Consider the following 27,117-nt stretch of genomic DNA (forward strand, 5'->3'; position numbering starts at 1 on the left):
TACCAGCCCCCCCCCAAACAGATCAAGTCACACAACTGTCTAGCCATGTAGACGGCGTAGTCCAGTCTCATGTAGGCTACACAGCCAGTGAACCAAGTTTCATGAGTTCCCACTAGTTTGGTTTGGTCATCTCTGCAGGTTTCCTCATCATGATCCTGATGCACTTGCTCATAGAATCCCTCTTGTCTCTCTTTGACTGGACTCTTGGAGCGCTGCCTGGTGTTTGGCTGTGGATCTCTGGATCTGCTTCCATCAGTCATTGGAGAGAAGCTCTTTGATGACAGTTGGGGTATTCACCAGTCTGATCACTGGGGTAAGCCAGATCAGTTCAGGCACCCTCTCCACTGCTGTGAGATGTTCTGTATGTTAAATATGTTGCTCTGATTGCTTAATAAAACGTTGATTGGCCAGTAGCCAGGCAGGAAGAGTAGGCTGGACAAGGAGGGAAGAGAATTTGGGAAAGTGGAAGGCTGAAGCAGAGAGACACTGCCAGCCACCGACATGACAAAGAAGATGTAAGGTACTGGTAAGCCAGGAGCCATGTGGCAAATGGGTTAATTTAAGATAGAAGAAGTAGATAACAAGAAGCCTGCCATAGCCATACAGTTTGTAAGTAATGTAAGTCTCTGTGTAATTATTTTTATAAGTGGGCTGTTGTTTGTCGGCGCTCTTACCCTGTGAGGAAATGTCATGACAAGATCCACTAACAAGAGTTTTTATTAAGATAGGAAAGAAAGAGACAGACATAAACAGGCCTGTGGAAAACACATGTGGTCAAGAAAGAAAGAAAGTGAGACTGAGGAACATGGCACTGGTTAAAAAAGGCTGGGCTGCGCTTGTGTACATGGACTTATGTGGCTACTCCACACATGCACATAGATCACATGGTTGCGCTGTGTGCTTTACGCAACCAGGCAAAGCCACAGGGTCCTGGACACATGAGACGTTTTGACCCGGAAATGGCTATTTTGCACCAGAAATAGCTAGTGTGAGTGTCTAGATCTGCCAGGCATGCCCAACCGTGGGGGCATGTTATGAATTCATATCAGTACATAGGCTTGGAAGAGAGAAAAAGGAATATATACAGTGATATACATACATATATTTTTTAAAATTTAATTTAATTTAATTAATTCCTTTTTAAAATTAAATTAAATTTAATTAATCCCCCCCCCCCCATTCCCATCTACTCCACGGCAAAGACTCCCCTGGGGATTCAGCTCAACATGGTAGATTCAGTACAGGCAGGTCCAATCCCCTCCTTCCAGGCTGAGCAAAGTGTCCCTGTGTAAGCCCAAGGTTTTAAACAGCCAGCTCATGCACTAAGGACAGGTCTGGGTCTCACTGCCTGGATGCCTCCCAAAAAGATCAAGCTATTCAGTTGTCTCACTTATCCAGTTGGGGGCTCCACAGCTTTCGGTTCATAGTTCATGTGCTTGAATCAGTTGGATTTATTTTATGATGTTTAAAGGGGCTTTAATTGAGGAACAAGGATCCTATGTCTTATTTTGTTTTGTTTTGTTCTTTTCTTTTCTGGAACATCCTTCTACACTTGAGGGTGGCCCAGCAGCAGCCCTAGCTATCTCCATACACATGTGTGCACATTGAGAATATTTCCCAAGTGTTTTATAATCATTAGTTGCCAACATCCTCACATTTACTGTTTTCTCCTAGATTTCCCAGGTGGTATACATGTTCCAGAATCCAGACATACCATAAGAACACCTTTGTGTGTCTACTATAAAAATATAGCACTATTTGGGTTTCATGTGTGTTACTCATTGAAAGGCAGTATCCTCTGTGAAGTTCAGGTGGTTTTCTTCCACTGCGTCTCCAGCTCTCTGGTGTCATTGACATCACCACATCTATTAAAATTGAATCATAGAAGCAGTTCCCTCAGAAATCCCTTCCCCTGTTCTATTAAGGATTTGCTTGAAGTGTTAATGGACTTGGGAAGTACAGTGCAGGAAAGGCTCTTTCCATTTGTAATGGTGTCATATGCAGCACCAGTAGAGCTATATTCCCATTTTTCCTAAGTCATGAAGAGAAAACCAGACCATTGTAAAGTATGCAGTATAGCCCAATCTTAACAATGCTTTCTGTATTAAAATTGCAGGCGGCTTCCAACATGTTAGGAAGTTGTAAGTATCTGAAATCCCTCTCATGTTCAGGAAATCTCTTAGTGTTTCATTCCTAAAAAGCCCGAATCAGTGTTCTTGTTGGGAAGGAAGGTTGAAAGAACTGGGGTTAATTTTGTGTGTGCTGGTGTGGATTCACCTGATATACTTTGTGCTGATGTTCTTGTAGATATAGCCCAGGTGGGAGACACAGACTTTGAACAACAGCAGAACATAGTAAAGAGAGTTTTCCTGGAAAGTAACAGCATGCCCTACTGCAACCTGTAGGAGAGAATCCAGGAAACAGTCAGGTAGTACTTTCTGCTAGGCAGGCTGAAGCAGTGGGGAATCTATCAATGAGGCATTGATTTGCATGGAGATTTGTGTACTGCTCCTTCCAGGCATAATTCTAAAGGGTAGACACAATGATACCAAACTCCACTGTCAGTTAAAGATGATTTGGGGGAGTTGGAGAGATGACTCTTTGATTAAGAGCACTGGCTGCTCTACCAGAGGAGCAGATTTGTGTCCCAACACACATCTAGCTACTCACAATCATCTGTAACTCAGTTCCAGGGTATCTGATGCCCTCTTCTGGTCTCAGCTGGCCTGCATGCAAGTGATATACAGGATTTCAAATGCAGGCAATACAGATGAAATAAACTTACAAATAAAAATATGATCTTTACCACAACACCCATCCTTCCTACCTCTGTTTCTTCCAAAGCTCCCAGCCTCAGGTTCTAATCAGGAGCTCTCCTAAGATGTCAAGGAACCAGTGGAAAGCTGAGGCTGATGTGAGCTACCACACTCAGCTGATATGGCTGTATCTTCTGAAGGTAGAATGAGCCCACAGAATGATGTTTTTAAAATACAGCTCTGGGAGTTGAGAAAGGTATCAAGTACTGTAGCTCCAGGTAGGTAACTACATTGCATTCTGGGTCTACACTGTCATGTGTACAAGGCGTCAGTGGAGACAGGGACAGAAAGAAGGCTGTACGTGAGCTCATTTCCTGCTTGTGCTCCTCACACTAGACTGACCTTCAGGGTGAATGATTCAAATGACACTTTGACAACTATCTTGGAGCTTCTGACCTAGTACTTCTGGATTCATAGACTTTCTGTTCATTGCCAATCACTGTTAGATTAGATAGACATCAGCCTGTAAGTCATTGTAATAAATCATACTACTATATCTATGTATAGAGAGATTTGCCTGCCTCTGCCTTGTGAATGCTAGGATTAATGGCATGTCCCACCACAGTCCTGCTTCTCCATGTATTTACAAAAAAGGTAAAGAACAGAAAGATGAGTGGGTAGAGAAAGGGGATGAATCTTGAAGAAACTGTAGTTGAGGTGAATGTGACAAAAATGAATTGAACAAATTGTCAAATAATTATTAAGATTTTTTAATGTTGATACTTCTAAAACCACAGATTAATATGATTAACCTTGAAATTACAAAAGGAAAAGAGAAAATATAAGCACACCACAATATGTTTAGAAATAGTGAAATGTTGTAGCAAAATTACTCTTTATTTTTTTATTATACAAGTTCTCACTGTATATCCTAGACAAGCCTTATAGTCTTAGGCCCACACTGGTGATTGTTATTCTAAGATAGCTTTCAATATTCTCTGCATTAATATTAGGGGTGTTACATTTTAGGGATAATCTGTAGGTACTAAATTCTATAATAACTTTGAAAGAACAAGCTTTATGAAACTGTTGTAGTAAATACACCAATGAACATGTCCTAATTTCTTTCTTTTGTAGCTCACTTCTCTGAAAGCCCAAATTCAGTATTTGGTATTTCCAACACTCTTTTTACTTCTACTTGGATATTATACACAATTGTAAAGAAAGCTATTATTTAATTTCTTCTGTTAGAAAGTTGTGTTTTTCAGATGTTCTTTAGGAGATTGGTATTTTAGGTAGGAACCTACATGGTGGTGCATAGTAGCCTCCATCTCACAGTAATTCTCAGGCCTCTAACCATGCAAGCTCAGGGAAACTCACCTTTGCAGACAGGTGGGGGTTCAAAAGCAGTGTACAATCAATACCTATGTCCTTCTCAAATTTAGCTTTCATCTGATTTCATCAAGAATTCAAATTCTGCCAATCTGAAAGATGATTTGTTGGCATTATCCTGAGACATAAATATAATTTACCAGGATAGATTGGTGTGATGGTGACAGACATTTATGAGAACTTTATAAACAAACATTGTATGCCATTTCCTCAGAAATCTAAGTTTTTCTTTTTTTGCAGGGTTTGGATGACATGTATAGAAGGTGAGTTTAGCCATCAGTGCTAGCCTGATACCCTGAAATATTGCTATGAAATAGACCAAGCTGCCTTAGCAATGTGCACATAATTTCACATAGAAAATACTCAATTTTTTGTGAATGATGTGTTTGGGATTTTTTTTATTTGATTTGTTATATTTATGTGTGTGGGAGTGTGTGTCTACCTGTGCTATTGCACATGTGTGGGGGTCAGAGGACAACTTTTAGGAGACAATGTTCTTCCATCAAGGGCTTTGAGGATTGGACTCAAGTTGACAGGCTTGTGTAACAAGGGATTTATCCCCTGAGCCATTTGGCTGTACTTGGAGTGAGGTTTTTACTAATCACTGTGATGATATTTTTAGCACCAGGTAGATCAATATTTTCTTCTCCTTGCAGGAGTGAGTCAATGCAGCTGAGCATGCCCCAGACTATGAACCCAGAACTCAAAGCCTTATCCATCACTGGAATGATTGAAAATTACAACCACTTCCAAGGTGAGTATCTCCACTGATAAAATGACCAGAAGTCCCTCTCAATAATGTGGTAACCTTTGCAATTATTAAAATATTTTAACTTTTCAGAAACATGTGTATATAAGTCACATTGTAATCCTAGTCATCTTACAAATAAACAAACAGAAACTAATATCAATAGCATGTTGTATGTGATGGTGGCTGAAAGAGAGTATCAGTTGTTCATTGAGACATAAAGGATGGTTAAGTAATTCAGGACAGCCTAATTCAATGTTAGTGTACCCAGTGATGGAGATATTTGATTATTTTCCTTTAAACTCTTCAGCAATTAATTTCTTATACTGGATATAAGATTAAAATATCCATGAAAAGGAAAATCTATGATTTTCCATAGATTAAAAAAGCCCCCCCTCTTCTACAGTATCTAACATTTTCAAAAAATTCCTCAGTTTTTTGAATGCTACCACTGTTTCTTATGGAAATCCTTGATTTTTATGTATTTGAGCCATACTTAACCTCAAGTCTTAGCCTTCTGTTTTTAAAATCCAGGAAGACTCTTTGGACCTTTCTCACCTGAGAAATGTAAACTGTCTTTTTAACTTAAATGTTGATTCATCCCACAGTGCACATTTTCTTTGAAAACATAACCATTATCCATCACAAGATGAACATATTTAATGCCATGAGAAGATTCACCTTCAGCCAATAAAGATACATCTGCGGATTCTGCTGGGTGCTGTTTTGTTTCCTGGGGATCACAGAGCTTCATTTCAGGGAAATATTACTGGGAACTGGATTTGAAGGACTCTTGGGACTGGGCTGTGGGGGTCTGTGAGAATTCCTGGTTAAGGAATAGAAACCAACTGATTGAATCTGAGAGTGCATTTCTTCTTGTGTGTGTAAAGGAGGGTAATGGTTGCAGTCTTGCACATGCCCAGTATTCCAGCACTATATATATACCCAACTGGGCCGGGTTGGGTAGCTCCCTGGTTGTGAGGAGGGATGGATGTTTAAGTTTTGGGAATGTTGCCAAGAGTTCCCTCATATACTGGTATCCTCCTGACATCTTCAATTATCCTGTCAAACCTTACCTCTCCATTGGCCACATATGAACATATGAAGCTGTATTCCAGTACTTTTTAGTACTTTAAGGTATTTCCTGTTGTAATGTTACTTCAATTATTGCTATGAAATATTAAAATTCTATTAAATGAAAAAGATGATAGGCTACGTTTCCTTTTCATCGATGGTCTACATATTTCCCAAAGAGCACTTCATTTCAAAGTAGTTTTTATTTGATTGTTTTTGCACATTTTCTAGAAGTACTATTTTAATAATTAGGCTTAGAGTGTAAAACAGAGACTAGTCTTAGGAACTAAGAGTCTAGTTTAGAGTTAGAAAGCTCTTTTTAACTATGCTCAGAACCTTCAGTTGGATCTAGCACCATAAAAATATGGTCTAGCTGTGGGATTCTATTTAATGGTATGAAGCAACAGCACAGATAGGTATTGTGCTGGCTAATTTAATGTCAGCTTGACACAGGCTAGTTTGATTTTTTGAGATACATTTTCTCTGTGTAGCCTTGGCTCTCCTCTGTACATCCCAAGTGTTGGGATTAAATTTGTGCACCATCAACACTTGAAAAAAATTTTTTATATCTTTCTTTGTTTCTTTCTTTCATTTCTGCTTGCTTGCTTGTATTTATTATTTGAGATAATGTTTCTTTGTGCAGCTTTGTCTGTTCTGGACCAGGTTATATACCACGGTGTCCTTGAAGTGAAAGAGATGTTCCTATCTCTGCTTTCCCAGTGCTGGGATCAAAGGCTTATGTCACCATCACAAGAAAGATTCCCCCTCTCTTTATTCAGGTTGATCGTTTAAGAATGGGTTTCTCTCTGTAGACTTGGCTGTTCTAGAACTTGAACTGTAGACCAGCCTAGCCTCAGATTCACAGAGATCTATCCACTCTGGCTCCCAATTCCTAAGATGAAAGGAATGAAAATCCACTGCTGGCCTACAATTCTTTTTCTTTTTTATTAAGAAAAAATTAAAAAAATTTTTTTCTTTATTATTATGTGTTTTAAATTTTATACATCAGCCATGGGTTCCCCTGTCTTCCCCCCTCCTGCCCCACCCCCACCTTTCCCCCAGCCCCTCCCCTCCATTCCCCTGTGCTCCAGGATCAAGGCACCCCTAGGGATTCATTTAAACCTGGTGGATTCAGTACAGGCAGGTCCTGTCACCTTCCAGACTGAGCAAAGTGTCCCTGTGTAAGCCCAAGGTTTTAAACGGCCAGCTCATGCACTAAGGACAGATCCTGGTCCCACAGACTGGGTGCCTTCCAAACAGATCAAGCTATTCAATTGTCTCACTTATCCAGAGGGCCTGATCCAGCTGGGGGCTCCACAGCCTTTGGTTCATAATTTATGTGCTTCCATTTGTTTGGCTATTTGTCCCTGTGCTTTTTCCAGTCTTGGTCTCAACAATTCACACTCTTACAGTCCCTCCTCTTTCTCAACAATTGGAGTCCTGGAGCTCCACCTGGGGCCTGGCTGAGGATCTCTGCATCCACTTCCATGAGTTATTGGATAAGAGTTCCAGCACAACTGTTAGGGTGTTTGGCCATCTGATCACCAGACTAGGTCAGATCAGGCTTTCTCTCAACCACTGCCAGCAGACTACAGAGGATATATCATTGTGGATTTCTGGGGACCTCTCCAGCACTCTGCCTATTCTTGTTCTCATGTGGTCTTCATTTATCATGGTCTGTTATTCCTCATTCTCCCTTTCTGTTCTTGATCCAGGTGGGATCTCCTGTTCCCCTAAGCTTTCTTTCCCTCAAATTTTGCCCTTCATTACTCCCACTGTCATCCAAGTTGTTCATGTAGATCTCATCCATTTCTCCGTCATTGGGTGATCCCGTTGTCTTTCCTAGGGTCCCGTTTTCTAGGTAGCCTTCCTGGAGTTGTGTAGCAGTCTAGTCATCTTTGTTTTCCATCTAGTATCCTCCTATGAGTGAGTACATACCGTGTTTATTCTTCTGAGTCTGGGTTACCTCTCTCAGGATGATTTTTTTCTAGATCCATCCATTTGCCTGCAAACTTCATGATGTCATTGTTTTTCTCTGCTGAATAGTACTACATTGTGTATATGTACCATATTTTCTTTATCCATTCTTCAGTTGAAGGGCATCTAGGTTGTTTCCAGGTTCTGGCTATTACAAATAAAGCTGATACGAACATAGCTGAGCAAATGCCCTTGTGGTATGATTGAGCATTCCTTGGGTATATGCCCAAGAGTGCTATAGCTGGGTCTTGGGGGAGATGGATTCCCAATTTTCTAAGGAAGCACCATATTGATTTCCAAAGTGGCTGTACAAGCTTGCATTCCCACCAAAAAGTGGAGGAGAGTTCCTCTTGCTCCACATCCTCTCCAGCATCAGCTGTCTTCTGTGCTTTTGATCTTAGCCACTCTGACATGTGTAAGGTGGTATCTCAGAGTTGTTTTGATTTGCATTTGCTAGATAATTAGGGATGTTGAGCAATTCCTTAAATGTCTTTCAGCCATTTGAACTTCCTCTGTTGAGAATTCTCTGTTTAGTTCTATAGCCCATTTTTTAATTGGACTGTTGGGCATTTTGATGTCTAATTTCTTGAGTTCTTTATATATTCTGGATATCAGCCCTCTGTCAGATGTGGGGTTGGTGAAGACCTTTTCCCATTCTGTAGGCTGTTGCTTTGTCTTGTTGACCGTGTCCTTTGCTCTACAAAAGCTTTTCAGTTTCAAGGGGTCCCATTGATTAATTGTTTCTCTCAGTGTCTGTGCTACTGGTGTTATATTTAGAAAGTGATCTCTGGTGCCAATGCATTCAAGAGTACTTCCTACTTTCTCTACTATCAGGTTCAGAGTAGCTGGATTTATGTTGAGGTCTTTGATCCACTTGGATTTAAGTTTGTGCACGGTGACAGATATAGATCTATTTACAGCCTTCTACACATTGACATCCAGTTATGCCAGCATCATTTGTTGAAGATGCTTTCTTTTTTCCATTGTACATTTTTGGCTTCTTTGTCAAAAATTATATGTTCATAGATGTGCGGGTTAATGTCAGGGTCTTCAATTCGATTCCATTGGTCCACATGTCAGTTTTTATGCCAGTACCAAGCTGTTTTTATTACGGTAGCTCTATAGTAGAGCTTGAGGTTGGGGATTGTGATGCCTCCAGAGGTTGTTTTATTTTACAGGATTCTTTTGGCTATCCTGGGTTTTTTGTTTTTCCATATGAAGTTGAGTATTATTCTTTCCAGCTCTGTGAAGAATTATGTTGGTAATTTGATTGGAATTGCGTTGAATCTGTAGATTGCTTTTGGTAAGATTGCCATTTTTACTATGTTAATCCTGCCTATCCATGAGCATGGGAGATCTTTCCATTTTCTGACATCTTCTTCAATTTCTTTTTTCAGGGACTTAAAGTTCTTGTCATATAGGTCCTTCACATGCTTAGTTAGCATAACCCCAAGGTATTTTATATCATTTGTGGCTACTGTAAAGGGTGATGTATCTCTGATTTCCTTCTCAGCCTGTTTGTCTATTGTAGAAGGGCTACTGAGTTTTTTTGAGTTGATCTTGTATCCTGCAATGTTGCTGAAGGTTTTTATTAGCTGTATCAATTCCTTGGTTGGATTTTTGGGGTCACTCATGTATACTAACATGTCATCTGCAAATAGGGAGAGCTTGACTTCTTCCTTTCGAATTTGTATCCCCTTAATCTCTTTATGTTGTCTTATAGCTCTGGCTAGAACTTCAAGTACTATATTGAATAAGTAGGGGGAGAGGGGACATCCTTGCCTTGTTCCTGATTTTAGTGGAATCGCTTTGAGTTTCTCTCCATTTAATTTGATGTTGGCTGTTGGCTTGCTGTAGATTGCCTTTATTATGTTTAGGTATGTTCCCTGTATTCCTGATCGCTCCAAGACCTTTATCATGAAGGGGTGTTGGATTTGGTCAAATGCCTTTTCTGCATCTAGTGAGATGATCATGTGGTTTTTTTCTTTGAGTTTGTTTATATGGTGTATCACATTGACGGACTTTCATATGTTGAACCACCCTTGCATCCCTGGGATGAAGCCTACTTGATCATGGTGGATAATTGTTTTGATGTGTTCTTGGAGTCTGTTTTCCAGAATTTTATTGAGTAGTTTTGCATCAATGTTCATGGGGGAGATCGGTCTGTAGTTCTCTCTCTTTGTTGCATCTTTGTTTGGTTTAGGAATCAGGGTAATTGTAGCCTCATAGAACGAGTTTGGTAATATACCTTCTGCTTCTATTGTGTGGAACAATTTAAAGAGTATTGGTATTAACTCTTCTTTGTAGATCTGGTAGAATTCTGCAGTGAAACCATCAGGTCCAGGGCTTTTTTTGGTTGGGAGATTTTTAATGACTGATTCTATTTCCTTAGGGTTTATTGGACTATTTAAATGGTTTCTTTGGTCTTGATTTAAGTTAGGTATGTGGTACCTATCCAGAAAATTATCCATTTCTTTTAGATTTTCCAGTTTTGTGGAGTAGAGGTTTTTGAAGTATGACCTGAAGATTCTCTGGATTTCCTCATTGTCTGTTGTTATGTCCCCATTTTCATTTCTGATTTTGTTAATTTGGATGCTCTCTCTCTGTCTTTTGGTTAGTTTGGATAAGGGCTTGTCTATCTTGTTGATCTTCTCAAAGAACCGACTCTTTGTTTCATTAATCCTTTGTATTCTCTTTATTTCTATTTTATTGATTTCAGCTCTCAATTTGATAATTTCCTGGCATCTGTTCCTCCTGGGAGACTTTGCTTCTTCCTGTTCAAGGGCTTTCAGGTGTGCTGTCAAGTCACTAGCGTGAGATTTCTCCAGCTTCTTTATGTGGGGACTTAGTGCTATGAATTTCCCTCTTAGCACTGCTTTTATAGTATCCAATAAGTTTGGGTATGTGGTGTATTCATTTTCATTGATCTAGGAAGTCTTTAATTTCTTTCTTTCTTTCTTTCTTTCTTTCTTTCTTTCTTTCTTTCTTTCTTTCTTTCTTTCTTTCTTTCTTTCTTTCTTAACTCACTGATGATTCAGTTGAGCGTTATTCAGTTTCCATGAGATTGTAGGATTTCTGTAGTTTTTTCTGTTGTTGAAATCTAACTTTAAACCATGGTGGTCGGATAGAACACAGGAGGTTATTCCAATTGTTTTCTATCTGTTGAGATTTGCATTGTGGCCAAGTATGTGGTCGATTTTAGAGAAGGTTCCCTGGGGTGCTGAGAAAAAGGTATATTCTTTTTTGTTCGGGTGGAATGTTCTGTAGATATCGATTAAGTCCATTTGAGCCATAACATCAATTAAGACCATTATGTCTCTGTTAAGTTTCAATTTGGCCGATCTGTCCAGAGGTGAAAGTGGGGTGTTGAAGTCTCCCACTATCAATGTGTGGGGTTTTATATGTGATTTAAGCTTTAGTAATGTTTCTTTTACATATGTGGGTGCCCTTGTGTTTGGGGCATAAGTGTTCAGAATTGAGACTTCATCTTGGTGGATCTTTCCTGCGATGAGTATGTAATGTCTTTCATCATCTCTTTTGATTGATTTTAGTTTGAAGTCTATTTTGCTGGATATTAGGATGGCTACACCAGCTTGCTTCTTAAGACCATTTGATTGGAAAGTCTTTTCCCAGCCTTTTATTCTTAGGAGGTGTCTGTCTTTGAATTTGAGGTGTGTTTCTTGTATGCAGCAGAAAGATGGGTCCTGTGTTCATATCCATTCTGCTAGTCTGTGTCTTTTTATAGGTGAATTAAGTCCATTGATATTAAGGGATATTAATGAGCAGTGATTGTTCGTTCCTGTTGTTATTTTTATTTTTTGGTGGTAGTGTGTGTGTACTTCTCTTCTTTGGGGTTTACTGCTGTGGTGTTATCTATTGTCTGTGTTTTCATGGGTGTATCTGCCTTCCTTAGGTTGCAATTTTCCTTCTAGTGCTTTCTGTAGGGCTGGGTTTGTGGATAAGTATTGTTTAAATCTGGTTTTGTCTTGTAAGGTCTTGTTCACTCCATCTATCATGACTGACAGTTTTGCTGGGTATATTAGTCTAGGCTGGCATCCATGGTCTCTTAGTGTCTGCATTATATCTGTCCAGGTCCTTCTGGCTTTCAAAGTCTCCTTTGAGAAATCGGGTGTTATTCTGATGGGTTTGCCTTTATAAGTCATTTGGCCTTTTTCCTTTGCTGCCCTTAATATTCTGTCTTTATTTTGTATGTTTAGTTGTTTAATATTATGTGGCGAGGGGACTTTTTTGGGGGGTCTAGTCTGTTTGGTGTTCTATAGGCTTCTTGTATCTTCATAGGCATTTCCTTCTTTAAGTTGGGAAAGTTTTCTTCTATGATCTTGTTAAATATATTTTCTATGCCTTTGAGTTGGTATTCTTCTCCTTTCTCTATCCCTAATATTCATAGGTTTGGTCTTTTCATGGTGTCCCAAATTTCTTGGACATTTTGGGTCATGACTTTGTTGGTTTTAGTGTTTTCCTTGACTGATGAATCTATTTCTTCTACCATATCTTCAACACCAGAGATCCTCTCTTCCATCTCTTGCATTCTGTTGGTTATACTTGTATCTGAAGTTCCTGTTTGTTTACTCAGATTTTCTATTCCCAAAATTCCTTCTGCTAGTGTCTTCTTCATTTTTTCTATTTCCCTCTTCAGGTCTTGGATTGTCTCCCTTGCTTTTTCATGATTTCCATTCAAGGATTTATTGTTTTCTTCTGCTTTAATCGTCCTTTCCTCTAGTTTTTTATAGTGCCCTTCCCTTTTTTGTTTGTCTGTTTCTCTACTTTATTTTTGATTTCTTCTATATAAGGCTGTAACCTCTTCATGATGTTACTTATAAGGTTGTTTTCTTCTTCTTCCATTCTGTGATGGTCAGGTCTAGCTGTTGGAGAAGGGCTAGGTTCTGGTGATGCTGTATTGCTCTTTATTTTGTTGTATGTACTTCTGTCTTGACGTCTTCCCATCTCCTCTTGTGTTCGTTCTTGGTCTTATCAGTATACTTGGTCCAGAGAGAGTTGACAGATTTAGGGAGCCTCTCTCTGGTCCAGATGGAAGCTCTAGGCCAGATGGGAGCACTGGTCCAGATGAGAGTGCTGGCTGGATAGGAGCTGGGGGGCTGGACTCTGAGTCTCAGGAAGTCCCTGCTGTCTCCTTATTTTGTCCAGATGGGACCTCCTCTTGTCCAGATGGGTGTTCCTCTGGTCTCTGGTCCAGATGGGAGTTCCAGGGCAGGATGAAAGCTTGGGGCTGGTCTCTGATTCTCAGGAAGTGGCTGGGGTCTCCAGCAGTTGGGTGTGGGGGCAGGGTGTGGAGACTGCAGTGTCTGCCTGCAGTCTTGGAAAAGGGGAGCCTTCCCGCAGTTCCCACCAATTGGCAGGAAACTGGGGCCAAGTTGGTCAGGTCCTCCCGGGGTAGCCTGTGTCCAGTGGTGGGACCCAGGTGCAGTTGCCTCTCTGACTATAACCCAGGTACTCACCTCTGGTCCAGATGGGAGTTCCGGGGTGGAGGGAAGCTGGGGGGTGGTCTCTGAGTCTCAGGAAGTGGCTGGGGTCTAGGGCAGATGGGTGTGGGGGCAGGGTGTGGAGACTGCAGTGTCTGCCTGCAGTCTTGGAAAAGGGGAGCTTTCCTGCAGGGCCCGCAGATTGGCAGGAAACTGGGGCCAAGTTGGTCAGGTCCTCCCGGAGTGGCCTGTGTCCAGAGGTGGGAACCCAAGGGTAGTTGCCTCTCTGGCTATAACCCCAGGCATTCACCTCTGGTCCAGATGGGAGTTCCAGGGAAGAAAATTTTTTCAGTGGAGACACCAATCAAATACTCGCCTCTTCCCTCCTCCCACCCCCAGCCTCCCTCTCCCAACCCACCCCCCAGTCTCCCCCACAAGAAGGCAAGGCCTCCCATGAGGAGGCACATCCAGTAGAGGCAAGTCCATCCCCCTGCCTCAAAGCTGCACGAGGTGTCCCATCAAAAGTAGCGTGCTCCAAAAAGCCTGCTCACGCACCAGGGATAGTTTCTGATTATCAGGGGGTCCTTACAAACAGATCAAGCTACAATACTGTCTAGCCATGTAGAGGGGTGCCTAGACAGGTCCCATGCAGGTTCCACAGTTATTGATCCAACTTTCATGAGTTCCCACTAGTTTGGTTTGGTCATCTCTACAGTTTTCCCCATTAATATCCTGATGTACTTGGTCATATAATCCCTCTTCTTTCTCTTTGACTGGACTCCTGGAGCTCTGCATAGTGCTTGGCTGTGAATTTCTGCATATGCTCCCATCAGTCATTGGAAAGAAACTCTGAGATGACAGGGTATTTACCAGTCTGATCACTGGGGTAAGCCAGTTCAGTTCAGGCACCCTCTCCACTATTTCTTGTACTCCAACCTGGGTCATTCTTGGGGATTCCTAGCAACTTCCCTAGCACCGGGTTTCTCTCTATCCCCATGATATCTCCTTCTATTATGGTATTACTTTCATTGTGTTTCCACTTCATCCCTGTTCCAGCTCAACCATCCCATTCCCTTATATTCTCATCCCATATCCCCTACTCTCCATTGCCCACCCCTCATCCCCAGTTTACTCATGGAGATCTCATCTATTTCCCCTTCTCAGAGCAATCTATTCATCCCTCTTTGGGTCTCTCTTGTTAACTAGCTTCTCTGGAGTTATGAGATGTCTCATTATCCTTTACTTTACATCTAGAATCCATTCATGTGTGGGTCCATACCATGTTTGTACTTCTGAGTCTTGGTTACCTCACTCAGGATGACATTTTGAAGTTCCATCCATTTGTCTGTAAATATCATGATGTCATAGTTTTTCTCTGCTGAGTTGTATGTCATTGTGTTTATGTACCTCATTTTCTTAATTCATTCTTCAGTTGAGGGGCATCTAGGTTGTTTCCAGACCCACACTTCTTCAGAGCTCTTGAAAGGAGAGTTATCAGATTCATATGGAGATACGAAAAACAAAACAAAAACAAAGAAACCAAACAAACACAAGAACAAACAGGCAAAAATCCCGGCAAACTTTAACAATTTTGAACTGTAGCATGAATCTTAAAAGGTCTTATTAATAAAATCAAACCTGGGACTTATGCAGGGACACTTTGCTCAGCCTGGAAGGAGGGGACTGGACCTGCCCGTACTGAATCCACCAGGTTTAAATGAATCCCCAGGGGAGACTTGGCCCTGGAGGAGATGGGAATGGAGGGGAGGGGATGAGAGGAAGGTGGGGGTGGGGGCGGGAGGAGGGAGGACAGGGGAACCCATTGCTGATGTGTAAAATTAAAACACAAATAAAATAATAATAAATAAAAAAATAAAAAAATAAAATGAAGACAACATCTTTAACAAATGTACCTATTCATACTGGATGGCCTCATGTAGAAGACTCCAAATACATCAATATTCATCACCCTGTATAGAATTCACCTCTAAATAGGTCAAAGACCTCAGCCAGATACATAGAAAACGATAGAAGAGAAAGTGTGGAATAGCCTTGAACTCACTGGAACATGAAAGAATTTCTGAACAGAACACCAATAGCACAGCCACTAAGAGCAACAATTAATAAATGGTACCTCATGGAACTGAAAAGCTTCTATTTGGCATAGGACAAAGTGGCAGCCTACAAAACAGGAAAAGAAGTTTAACTACTACACAACCAATAAAGGGCTAATATCTAAAACATATAGAGAACTAAAAAGACTGGATATCAAGAAAACAATCAACCCCATTATAAATGGAATATAGATCTAAACAAAGACTTCCAAGGGAGGAAACACATCAACCTCCACTTCAGTATGCATTCATCCTGTAGCATCCCTTCCTTATCCTGAGAAGGCTCAGGGAGCTCCACATAAAGCTTAGTTCACATTCTATTTTCCTTAAATGAACCAAATCATCCAGCTTCTTTGCCCTGGTATTCTCAAAGGCAGTTTCTAAATGGCTTCAACTAGGGTTAAAGCTTTCCAGGATCTGGCTATGACTTTAGAGGCAAAGAAAATTGCATAAGGGAAACTAAGAGGCTTCATCTCCTCGGCTCCTATCAGGTAACAACTGTTACTGTAGTGATTTTAATTCAAATCCAGGAAGATGCTACATAGAAGACACAGCATGAATGATAGCACAGGTCATGACTCCATCAATAAGATTCCTGCTAACTCAGTTAGGAATAATCGTTATCTGGACCATATTTATAGCTAGAAGACTAAATAAACTTTACATACAAGGAATCTTCACCAGTCTGACAACTCCAGTTCCCTCACCCAGTATTTAATGGGTAAGTTACATGTAATATTATCATCTTTCTCATCATCATTTTACACACTTCTTGGAAGGTGTGTTAAGATACCCATTACGGTTCCTTTGCTCTCTAAAAACTAAACACATCTCCATGATATGACAAATAATACTAAGTACATTTTTCTTGCCAGTCTTCTTAGTAGTCATTCCTATCATTTCCTTGAACTCACAATCCCTGAAACAATTTATCCTTGATTTGGTGTCCTACTAAAATGAAGAATACATTAGATTTCAGATCAAGTAAGAAAAGCATAGTCATGCTTATTTACAAGAACATAGAAAAGAAGCCATCAGCAATACGGCAGACACTCACAGAATACCACAATTGGAGAGAATGAAAAATCATGAGATCACGGGGATCTGGACCCCAACAGATGTTGATATCCTACATCAATGGCACCAAGAAAAATTGTGGAAGAGGGCTCAGAAAGACAGTGAGAGCCAGTATACCAGGAAGTGTGCTGTGAAACAGTCTCTTCTAGAAATGGCAGGATAAACAAGACCAGAGCCATGTACATGTTGATAAAAATGTGGAAAATTTTGAGAGTCCCATCCCTAGACAAAGAATTAGGCTCTATTAGGGAGGAGCTCCCTAACTGATCATCCAACACAAAGTGGTCAGCCCTTCTCATTGTAGTATGAATCTTAAAGAGTCTTATTAATAACATCAAACCTGAGGCCAGTTATTGGGGTGACCGCTGGAAGATCAGAGAAGCAGAACAAGCCACAGCTCCCTCACCTTGCCAGTTTCTCAGCTTGTCTTGTTTCCTCAGACTGCATGCTTCTGAGTCCTCATCCAGAATGAATCTCAGCTGAACTGTGCTGCTCAAAGCCTAATAGCTTAACCAGCCAAATGGTGAACCAGGCAAATGCTTCTAGTTTATGGTCTTCATGCCTTATAGAATCTTTCTAGTTCTGCCTCCACTCCCTGGGATTAAAGGTTTGCTTTTTGGGATTAAAGGTGTGTGTCACCGTGCCTGGCTGTTTCCAATGTGGCCTTGAACTCACAGAGATCCACCTTTCCACCTTGCTCTGTCTCCCAAGTGCTGGGATTAAAGGCCTGTACCACCACCGCCTAGCTTCTGCTATAGGTTGTTCTGACCCATTTTCTAGCCACCATTTTTGGTTCTGCATCTAGTGACTATTTGTTCTTTGACCCCAGATAAATTTATTAGGGTGAACAATATTTTGGGGAATACAATACCACCACATCTCATGGCTATTCCCTGGTGTCAATTTGACTACATGTGGAGTTAACCAAGAGAACAGTGTAGCAACCACCCTGAATCTAGAGGAACAAAACTATGTGAATTTGGACACATATGCAGAGAGAGAAAGAGAGAGAGAGAGAGACAGACAGAGAGAGAGACAGAGAGAGAGAGAGAGAGAGAGAGAGAGAGAGAGAGAGAGAGAGAGATGGAGAGAGAGAGAGAGAGAGAGAGAGAGAGAGGAAGCAGTGGTTCAGTCTACAATGCTGGATGTATCATCTGGTCTTCAGTCTACTTTGAAATCCTCCCCAAAATAGGCTCTTATACCAGTGAAGGGATGAACTCGCCAGTGGGAGTGAGAGCAAGAAAACAAAGAGCAAAGATGAGAGAGTTTCCTTCTTCCATGTCCTTTTACATTGAATGCCACCAGCTAAGATTTAAGGTGGGGCTTCCCACTTCAAATGATTCAATCAAGAAAACTCACAAGAAAAGTCAGAGACACTTGGGTTTTAGTTAAAAATATATTTTTTATTCAGACCTAGTTTCTCTGTGTATTGTTGGAGCACAGCTTTGAATTCATTTTGTAGATCAGGCTAGCCTCTAACTCACAGAGATCTCCCTCCAGAATGCTATGACTGAAAGTATGTGTGACCACTGCCTGGATTTCTCAAGTATTTATTTAAAAAAGAAAAAAGAAAAGAAGGGACAGTTGAGAGGGTAGAGAAAGGGATGATTCTCGAAGAAATCGCAGTTGAGGTCAATATGATAAAAATGAGTTGAACAAAATTCTGAAGAATTTTTGAGAAGTTTTTACTGTTGACATTTGCTAAAATCACAGATTGATATCATTAATTGTGAAATTACAAAAGGAAAAGCAAAAATATAAGCATACTACACAATATTTCGAACAGTGGAATATTGTAGAAAATTACTCTTTACTTATTTATTTTTTAGAAAAGTTCTAACTGTATATCTTAGGCAGGCCTTGAACTAAAACTCCTCCTGCTTCAGCAGCCCATCCCCTAGGAGTCTATGGATTAAAGGTGTGATCTACCACACCCAGCTAAGCTGGCACTCAGGAAAACTTGTTGTGGAGATTGGTTTGATTATTGACCATAAAGTTAATTCAATCTTCCATCCATTTAGAATACTGGTATTTAGAGGAGCTGACCTATAGCAAGCATTAGTAAAAGCAACATGGGAGGAAGTGGGCGTGGTCTTCTAGAGTATATAAGGACACGCCAGGGGCCAGCCAGGTTTATTCTTCTCTAGACCAGACAGAGTGTGTTTCCATACCTTCTGGCTCCTAGACTGCTAGATCTATTCCCTCCACACATTGAGGATCATACCCCAGAGCTGAGCTCCTATTGTGTCTCCACTAAACACTGCTGAGGCCAGAGACTATTTCTTGGGTGAGTTCACAATTTAACGTGGAAAGTTGTTGGTGCTTTCTACTTTATTACCAAACTGAGGTTTCTGTTTAAAAATGCTTAAAATTTGGCTAGTTATCAAAAGAGATTCTGATCCCATAAGATCATCTTGCTTTGTAAATATACTGTGTTACAGCTATAGATAATTTTACTATATCCATTTATAATCGTTCTTTGCTCTGATGTTCCAACTTTCAATTTTGATCTGTCTCTTAATTTTAAGAATATATATAGAGTATTTCTGTATATAGTTCATAGATGTGAGATCAATACCTCTAAATTATTTTTACATGATTAATGCATAAAATATCTGCTCTGAATAGATTGATAATTACTGGCATTTAGAGATATATTCTATGAGTATTATTTATAAAAGTGAAAACTCATTATTTAGCAAAGGAAAATCATTTAGTACTTTCCTGTTATAAACTATAGGAAAACATCACAGTGTGAAATAATGCTTGATAATAGTTTACCATCTTTGAAAAACTGGCTCTTCCTGTTATTGGTTAATTTGCTAGGTTGCAAGTATACATGTGATTAAATTAGAGAAAACTAATCACAATATTCTATTCAGGAAAGTAGATTCTGGTTATACTCTGGTGCAATTTTTTAATTTTCTGCATTCAGTTTTTAATTCATAAATTATTTTGGAATGAAGTATCCAATATAGAAAAACATACCAAATGGGTGCGATCAGATAAATTAAGGAAGGCAGCATTGGAGTCTCCATCTCTTTTCTAAACTAATCTTGACAATGAGTATTAGTATTATTTTCAAGGTAAATAAGACCACCAGCTAAAGCCATGGAATCCATTTGCTTCAGACCACAGAAGCTGAAGTTATTTGGGTGATGTTTATCTCAGTCAATCCAAGATTATTTATCTAGACCTACAAGGAGAAGGAACAATAGGCACCTGTTGATTAAATATGAAATTCTGGTATAGTCATGAGAGCCTCATTTATGCCTCAATGTTCTTCCCATAAACTGAAGCCAGGAACTGTATCTTTGATAAACAAACAACTTTCCACAGAGGGTACCTAGCATTCAACTTGATGGGATTTAGGATAGATAGGGAAACCACTGGGAAGGTCTGTGAAGGATTATTTGTGGAAGATTCACTACAGTTGGTAAGTGCCACACTAAATGCTCATGAGATCACTTGACCAGTCCATGCTTTGAGGTCTCAAACTAAAGAAAAGGGAACAGGAGCTAGCAGCAAGTGTTCCTTGCTTTCTTCTTGCTGATTTTCAATGCAATGGGACCAGGTACCTCAAACCCCTGCCACCATTTTTTCCCCACAATGATGGACAATGTCCTTGAATTATGAGCCAGCACAGTTCTAATTCTTGTTAATTATTTCATCAGAAAGAAGACAAGTAACTAATGTTGCCTTCAAGTGTCGAGAGGTGAGACACTGGATGTGAAGGACTAAGATGGGAAAATCAGAAATTAAGGAAAGTGTTTACTAGAGACCATGTGAAATAGGGAGTGTTTTCTTGGATAGCCAACAAGGAAGGGTGTGTCTAACCTTCGTAGGTCTGTAGTGAAAGGCAAACATGTGGATTTGAAAGAGTTTGAACACTCTAGTGTATATTTATTTATAAACACTTGGAAAGCAGGTCTCACACCAGCAACACGACACTAATTTGAATGGAATCTCCAAAAAAGATGCAGGTGGTAGGTAGCAGAAGGACATCAGATTAATCTGTATTTCTGTCAAGCAGAGTGAAAGAGGAAAGATCAGCAACTGCAATCCTATACATATCTTGATTTTTGTTGCTGAACAATGAAGCCTGCTTTTCCATACACAGAATTAAATCACAACTTGCATCAGTTTTTGTGCTGTTTCTGACTTCTCTGGGGTCAAATAATAGCAATTCTGCTTTTGTTCTTTCAGAGAAATGGAGTCAGACATCTCACAAGCCTTCCAGAAAGAACTCACCTGCTTCATCTGCCTGAGCTGCCTGACAGACCCAGTCACCATAAGCTGTGGCCACAGCTTCTGTCGAGCCTGCCTCCTCCTTTCCTGGGAAGACATCCAACCTCCTGTCCAATGTCCTATGTGTAGGGAACCATCACAGAAGGACTTGAGAACCAACATTGTTCTGAAGAAGCTGGTGTCCATTACCAGACAAGCCAGCCTCATGAAGGACCTGAGCTCTGAGGAGCAAAAGTGTGTGACCCACAAGGATACTAAGAGGATCTTCTGTGCTGAGAAGAGGATCTTCCTCTGCCAACTCTGCTCTAACTCCCACGAGCACAGAGGACACAGACACTGTCCCATTGAAGCAGCGGCTGAGGAGCAAATGGTAAGTGATGCTTCTGAGAGAACTTGAAAGCTGGAGAGAGGTAGGCTTAGCAAACTGCAGGAAGATGCTGGTCCTTATTATGACAGAGTCATGGTTTTCAGAATGGTGGCACTTTATTAACATCTAATAAAGTCAGGGTGACTAGGAATGTAAACATCCTTTCAGGGACTCATGAGTGTAAACATCATTTGTATTTTATGATGCATTATGCCATGGTGACTGGAAAGTGCAATACTAACTTCATATCTTTTAAAAATGTCTATGCACACCTTTAATCCCAGTACTTGGGAGGCAGAGGCAGGCGGATCTTTGTGACTTTGAGGCCAGCCTGGTCTGCAGAGGGAGATCCAGGAAAGGCACAAAGTTACACAGAGAAAACCTGTCTGGAAAAACCAAAAAAAAAAAAAATGTGTCTATGACTTTATAGTAAATTAGGAAAAGTACATTAGAGTCAGGTACAGCCAAGCATGTAATCAAAATTATTAAGCACTATACCTGTGCAAAAGGGTAAGCTACATTTTACAATTCTATGTTCTAATCTAAAATTCATAGTTACAAAAAGAGAAAAATGAAGGATAATTTTGATTCTAGTACTCTCACTAAAATTATTGTAATAATTACACAAGAGTCTGTCTATCAGTATTATTTTTCAAAATTGATATTCATCATTTTTTTACAGGAAAGAATTTTGAAGCAAATGGCATCTTTATGGAAGAAGGTCCAAGAAAATCAAGAGAATTTAGAGGCAGAAAACAGAATGAGAACTCTTTGGACGGTGAGTAAGAGAACCATGCTTAAAATCTGCTTGATGCTAATATTTTCAAAATTCGCATTCAAGATTTGAATGTAAGGCATAGGATATGATACTAGGAATATGTGTCCTGCTCACCTCTCATTCTGAGTGTATAATCTATCTCTGATATTGGAAAGAATGGTCTGCCTCTGGCAGAAGAGTCTTGAACTAATACGTGAATTGCTGAGGGTTCTGCACACTGCATTAGGCTTTATGACTACACCATGAATTCTAATTACTAAATGCAGAGTTTCATGTTTTTGTTCATATATGAATAATCAATCTTTTCATTCAGGCACCTCTGCATCTCTAATATAGATGTAAATGCTTCTTAGGGTTGGATTGCTTGTGTAATAAATAAAAAAAATAAATAGGGAATTTATATTTTCTGAGATGTGGAGACAGTCAATCAGAATATATGCAGCAGAGTTATACAAGTCATTTGTGAAATTTTAGCATAAAAGTATGCCATGAGGGAGGACAAAATACTTAGCAAATATGATTGAGAATGTTCCTTTTTCTTCAGGACTACTTGACTTTTCGGGAAGAAATGATCAGGACAGAGTATAGGAAACTACATCCACTCCTCTGTGAAGAGGAAGAGAAACATATTGAGTCTATGAGACATGAAGGCCAATGTGTTTTAGAGAAACTCAGGACAAGTGAAGCTACGATGGTCCAAAATAGAAAACAACTAAGAGAAACTTATCAGGAGCTGATGGCAATGTCCCAGGAGCCATATGTGGTCTTGCTGCAGGTGAGCATGGAGGAGTGCAGGAAGAGGCTTTATTGACTTAGGCCCAAGTGGTGATCGATATACTAAGATAGCTTTCAATATTACCTACATTTTTTTAAGGGTGTTTCCTTTTCAGAAATTTTTCTAGAGAAACAAAATTATGTAATAATCTTGAAAGAACAAGCTTTTTGAAATTATGTCAGTAGATTCTCCAGGGAATATGTCCTAACATTTGTCTTTTGTGCCTTGCTTCTCTGAAAACTGAAATTCAATGATTTCTATTTCTAACATTCTTTACCTCTACTTGAATATTGTGCACAATTTTAAAGTAACCCATGTCTTAATTTCTTCTGTTTGAGTGCTGTGTTTTTGAGAGTCCTTTAGGAGGTTGGCATTTTGAGATAGGATCCTACTTGGTAGTACATGATAGCTTATAACTCACACTAATACTCAGGCCACGAAACCTGCAATTCTGAAATACACATGTGAAGCACCATTCAGGGGTGAGACCACCCTTTTGAAGTATCCTTAGCTAAAGTATCCCTATGTCTTATAGACAGGCTCAGGAAAAGTTACCTTTGCAGACAGGTGGGCGTTCAAAAGCAATGTACCGTCAATACCCATGTCCTTCTCAAAATTTACTCTCCAGTCTGATTTCATTAAGAATTCGAGTTCTGCTAATCTATTTGGTTGGCATCATATTGAGACATGAATATAATTTACCAGGGTAGATAGATTGGTGCGATGGTGACTGACATTTATATGAACTTTACAAAGGTTTTTTTTTTTTTTTTTTGTATTTCATCTCTTCAGAAATCTAAGTTTTTCTTCTTTTCTTTGCAGGGTTTGGACGACATGTTCAGAAGGTGAGTTTGGCCATCAGTACAAGTCACGATACCTTGAAATATGCTATAAAAATTTTCAAGTTACCTTAGGAAAGTGCAGATATCTTTTACATAGAAAACACTCAATTGTTTTTGTGTGAAATTTTTTGCATTCTTTTATTTGTTTTCTTATTTTTATGTGTGTGTGTTGGTGTGTGAATGTGTGTGTATGTACATGCACATGTGTGCAGGTCAGAGGACAACTTTCAGGGGACGACTTCTCCTTCCATCAAGGGTTCCAAGGATTGAACTCAAGTTGTCAGGCTTGTGTAAACTGAGGTGTTTGGCTGAACTTGGAAAGAAGTTTTTCCTAATCACCCTGTGCTTTCTTTAGCACCACACAGGTCAATATTTTCTTTTCCATGCAGGAGTGAGTCAATGCAGCTGAGCATGCCGCAGGCTATTAAGCCAGAACTCAATGCACTACCCATCACTGGACTGACTGAAAGTTACAGGAAGTTCCAAGGTGAGTGTCTCCACTGATAAAATGACTAGAGGTACCCTTCAATAATAATATAACCTTTGTAAACACAAATATTTTAACTCCCCAGAAATATGTCTAGGTAAGTCACATTCTATTGTTATTGAATCACATTGTCATCTTACAAACAAATCAATAAACAGAAATGCATACTAATATCATGTTGTATGTAATGGTGGCTGAAAAGAGACTATGAGTTGTTCATTGAATAGAATGGTTATTTCACTCTGGACACTAGAATTCAAACCAAGTATAGCCAGTGATGGAGGTATTTTATTTTTTTCCATTCAATGTGTTAGCAATTAATTTCTTACATTGCATTTTAATCCATGGATTAAAAATATACAAGATAAGGAGGTGGACATTAGTAATCCCAGCATCAAAAACCTAGAGTGTGGAGGACTGTCAATGAGGTTGAGGACAGTCTGGTCAACATAGTGAGTTCCATGCCAGTCTTGGACAAATAGAAAGACCTAACACCAAAGGAACAAAAAAAATCATAAAATAACCGACAAAGCCATGTATCATGAGCAATGAAAATGAAACAAATTGATAGGACATGAGGCAGTGTCTAAATCCCTCTAGTAGATATAAAAGTCAAATGTAACCTCATAGAGAAAGAGTATCAGAGGAACCATAGGTTAAAGGAGGACAAATACATCTAGGGATCCACTTCTAGAGCATATTTAGAATCTCCTTGAGTATAAATATGCTCATTTAGATGCAAATCAAAACACCAATATGAAAGTTATCACTACGTCTATCTACATAAAAATAACTTTTCATGTAGATCATGAGCAGGGCCTTTGCTCTGGCCCTTGCTGCAATGCACACATCTTCCCTTAGGCAGGTGTTATTAAAAGTCACCTGACAGAAGTAGGCTGAGGCTCCCTCCTCTACAGCATCTGAAATTTTCAGACAACTTTTCAGCATGCTATCAATCTTTTCTTGTGGAAATCCTTGACATTGGTGTATTTGAGCCAAATTTAACCTCAGATCTTAGCCTTCCCTTTTTAAAATCTATGCATACTATGTGGAACTCTCTCACCTGAAAATTGTAAACTGTCATTTTGCCTAAATGTTGTTTCTTCCAACAGTGCACATTTCATTTTCAAACATAACCATTATCCATCACAAGATTAACATCTTTAATGCCATGAGAAGATTCAGCTTCAGACATCACCATAAAGATACAACTGTGGATTCTGCTGGATGCTATTTTGCTTCCTGGAGATTACAGAACTTCATCTTAGGGAAATATTACTGGGAGATTGATTTGAAGGACTCTAGGGACTGGGCTGTAGGGGTCTGTAAGGATTCCTTGTTAAGGGATAGAAACCAGGTGATGGAACCTGAAGGTGCATTTCTTCTTGTCTGTGTGAAGGAGGGTAATCATTACAGTCTCTTCACCACATGCCCAGTATTCCAGCACTATATAGAGAAGCCACTGGGCCAAGTTGGTGTGTTCCTTGATTGTGAAGAGGGATGTTTAAGTTTCATTAATATTGCCAAGTGTTCCCTCATACACAAGTACCCTCCTGGCACCTTGAAAAACCCTGTCTGGCCTTACTTCTCCACGGGGGAAATCTGCAATCCAGTACCATAGTGATTTTTAAGTACTCCCTACTGTAATGTTACTTTTGTTATTGCTATTAAATATTAAAAACTATTAAATGAAATTCTGTAGTCCACATATTCCACAAAGTATCCTTAGTTTCATAGTGATTTTTGTTTTTATGTTTTTGCATACTTGATGTTAAGTAATTATGCTAAGATACTAAGAGAGTAAGTAGTCTTAGAGACTCAGGCTCTAGTTGGCTGTTAAAGCCCCCTTTAAATGTACTCAGGACCCTCAGCTGTATTCTAGCATAATAAAAACATGCTCTTCCTATGGGATTCCACTTAATGGTGTCAAGCTGGAACACAGTTATGTGTTGTGCTTGTTATTTTAATGTCAGTTTGACACAGACTCTTGGTGTGTTGAGACATGGTTTCTCCATATGGGTTGGGCTGTCCTCTGCATTCCAGGTGCTGGGATTAAAGGCATGCACCACCAACACATGAAAGAAACATCCTTCCTTCCCTCTTTTCATTCTTTCTTTCTTCCTTTCTTCCATTCTTCTTCCTTCCTTCCTTCTTCCCTTCCTTCCTCCCCCCCTCCATTTCTTTCTTTCTTTCTTTCCTTATTTTTTTTTTTTTTATTTGAGACAAAATTTTTGAAACCTTGGGTGTACTGGACAAGTCTATGGAGGTGGCTTGTCTTGAAGACTCAGATGTGGGTCTGCCTCTGCTTTCCCAGTGGTGTCATTAAAGGCTTGTGTTACCATGAGAACAGGAAGAAACAAAGTGCTAGAGAGGTCCCCAGAAATCCACAATGATACATCCACTGTCGGCTCCTGACAATGGTCAAGAGAAAGCCTGATCTGACCTAGTCTGGTGATCACATGGCCCAACACTCTAACTGTCTTGCTGGAACTCTCATCCAATAACTGATGGAAGTGGATGCAGAGATTCTTGGCCAGGCTCCAGGTGGAGCTCCAGGAGTCCAATTGGTGAGAAAGGAGGGACCGTAAGAGTGTGAATTGTTGAGACATAGATCGGAAAAGCACAAGGACAAAAAGCCAAACCAATGGAAACACATGAATTATGAACCAAAAGCTGTGGAGCCCCCAGCTGGATCAGGTCCTCTGGATAAGTGAGACAAATGAATAGCATGAGCTATTTGGGAGGCACCCAGGCAGTGGGACCAGGAGCTGTCCTTAGTGCATGAGCTGGCTGTTTGGAACCTGGGGCTTATGCAGGTACACTTTACTCAGCCTGGAAGGAGGGGACTGGACATGCCTGTACTGAATCTACCATGTTGAGCTGAATCAAAAGGGGAGCCTTGGCACTGAAGGAGAAAGAAATGGAGGGGAGGGGCTGGGTGCAAGTTGGGGGCAGAGGCAGAAGTGGGGAGGACAAGGGAACCTATGGCTGATACGTAAAATTAAAACACAAATATAATTAAAAAACTAATAAAGATGCTA

At 40.0% G+C, this 27,117-nt stretch overlaps 1 protein-coding gene across 1 annotated transcript; it reads left to right on the top strand.

The window, feature by feature from the left end:
* The first annotated feature begins 282 nt into the window (after nt 1-282).
* Nucleotides 283-25,932, top strand: LOC118586632 (tripartite motif-containing protein 43-like). Its single transcript, XM_036191729.1, has 10 exons — nt 283-313; nt 2,845-3,034; nt 4,389-4,411; nt 4,805-4,902; nt 20,786-21,197; nt 21,877-21,972; nt 22,517-22,747; nt 23,570-23,592; nt 23,979-24,076; nt 25,189-25,932. The coding sequence occupies exons 5-10, from the start codon at nt 20,790-20,792 to the stop codon at nt 25,695-25,697; spliced, it is 1,365 nt and encodes a 454-aa protein (XP_036047622.1). The 5' UTR covers nt 283-313; nt 2,845-3,034; nt 4,389-4,411; nt 4,805-4,902; nt 20,786-20,789; the 3' UTR covers nt 25,698-25,932.
* The last annotated feature ends 1,185 nt before the right edge of the window (nt 25,933-27,117 follow it).

The sequence above is a fragment of the Onychomys torridus genome, chromosome 7 (genome assembly GCF_903995425.1).
Source record: "Onychomys torridus chromosome 7, mOncTor1.1, whole genome shotgun sequence".
In the NCBI taxonomy this organism is placed as follows: domain Eukaryota; kingdom Metazoa; phylum Chordata; class Mammalia; order Rodentia; family Cricetidae; genus Onychomys; species Onychomys torridus.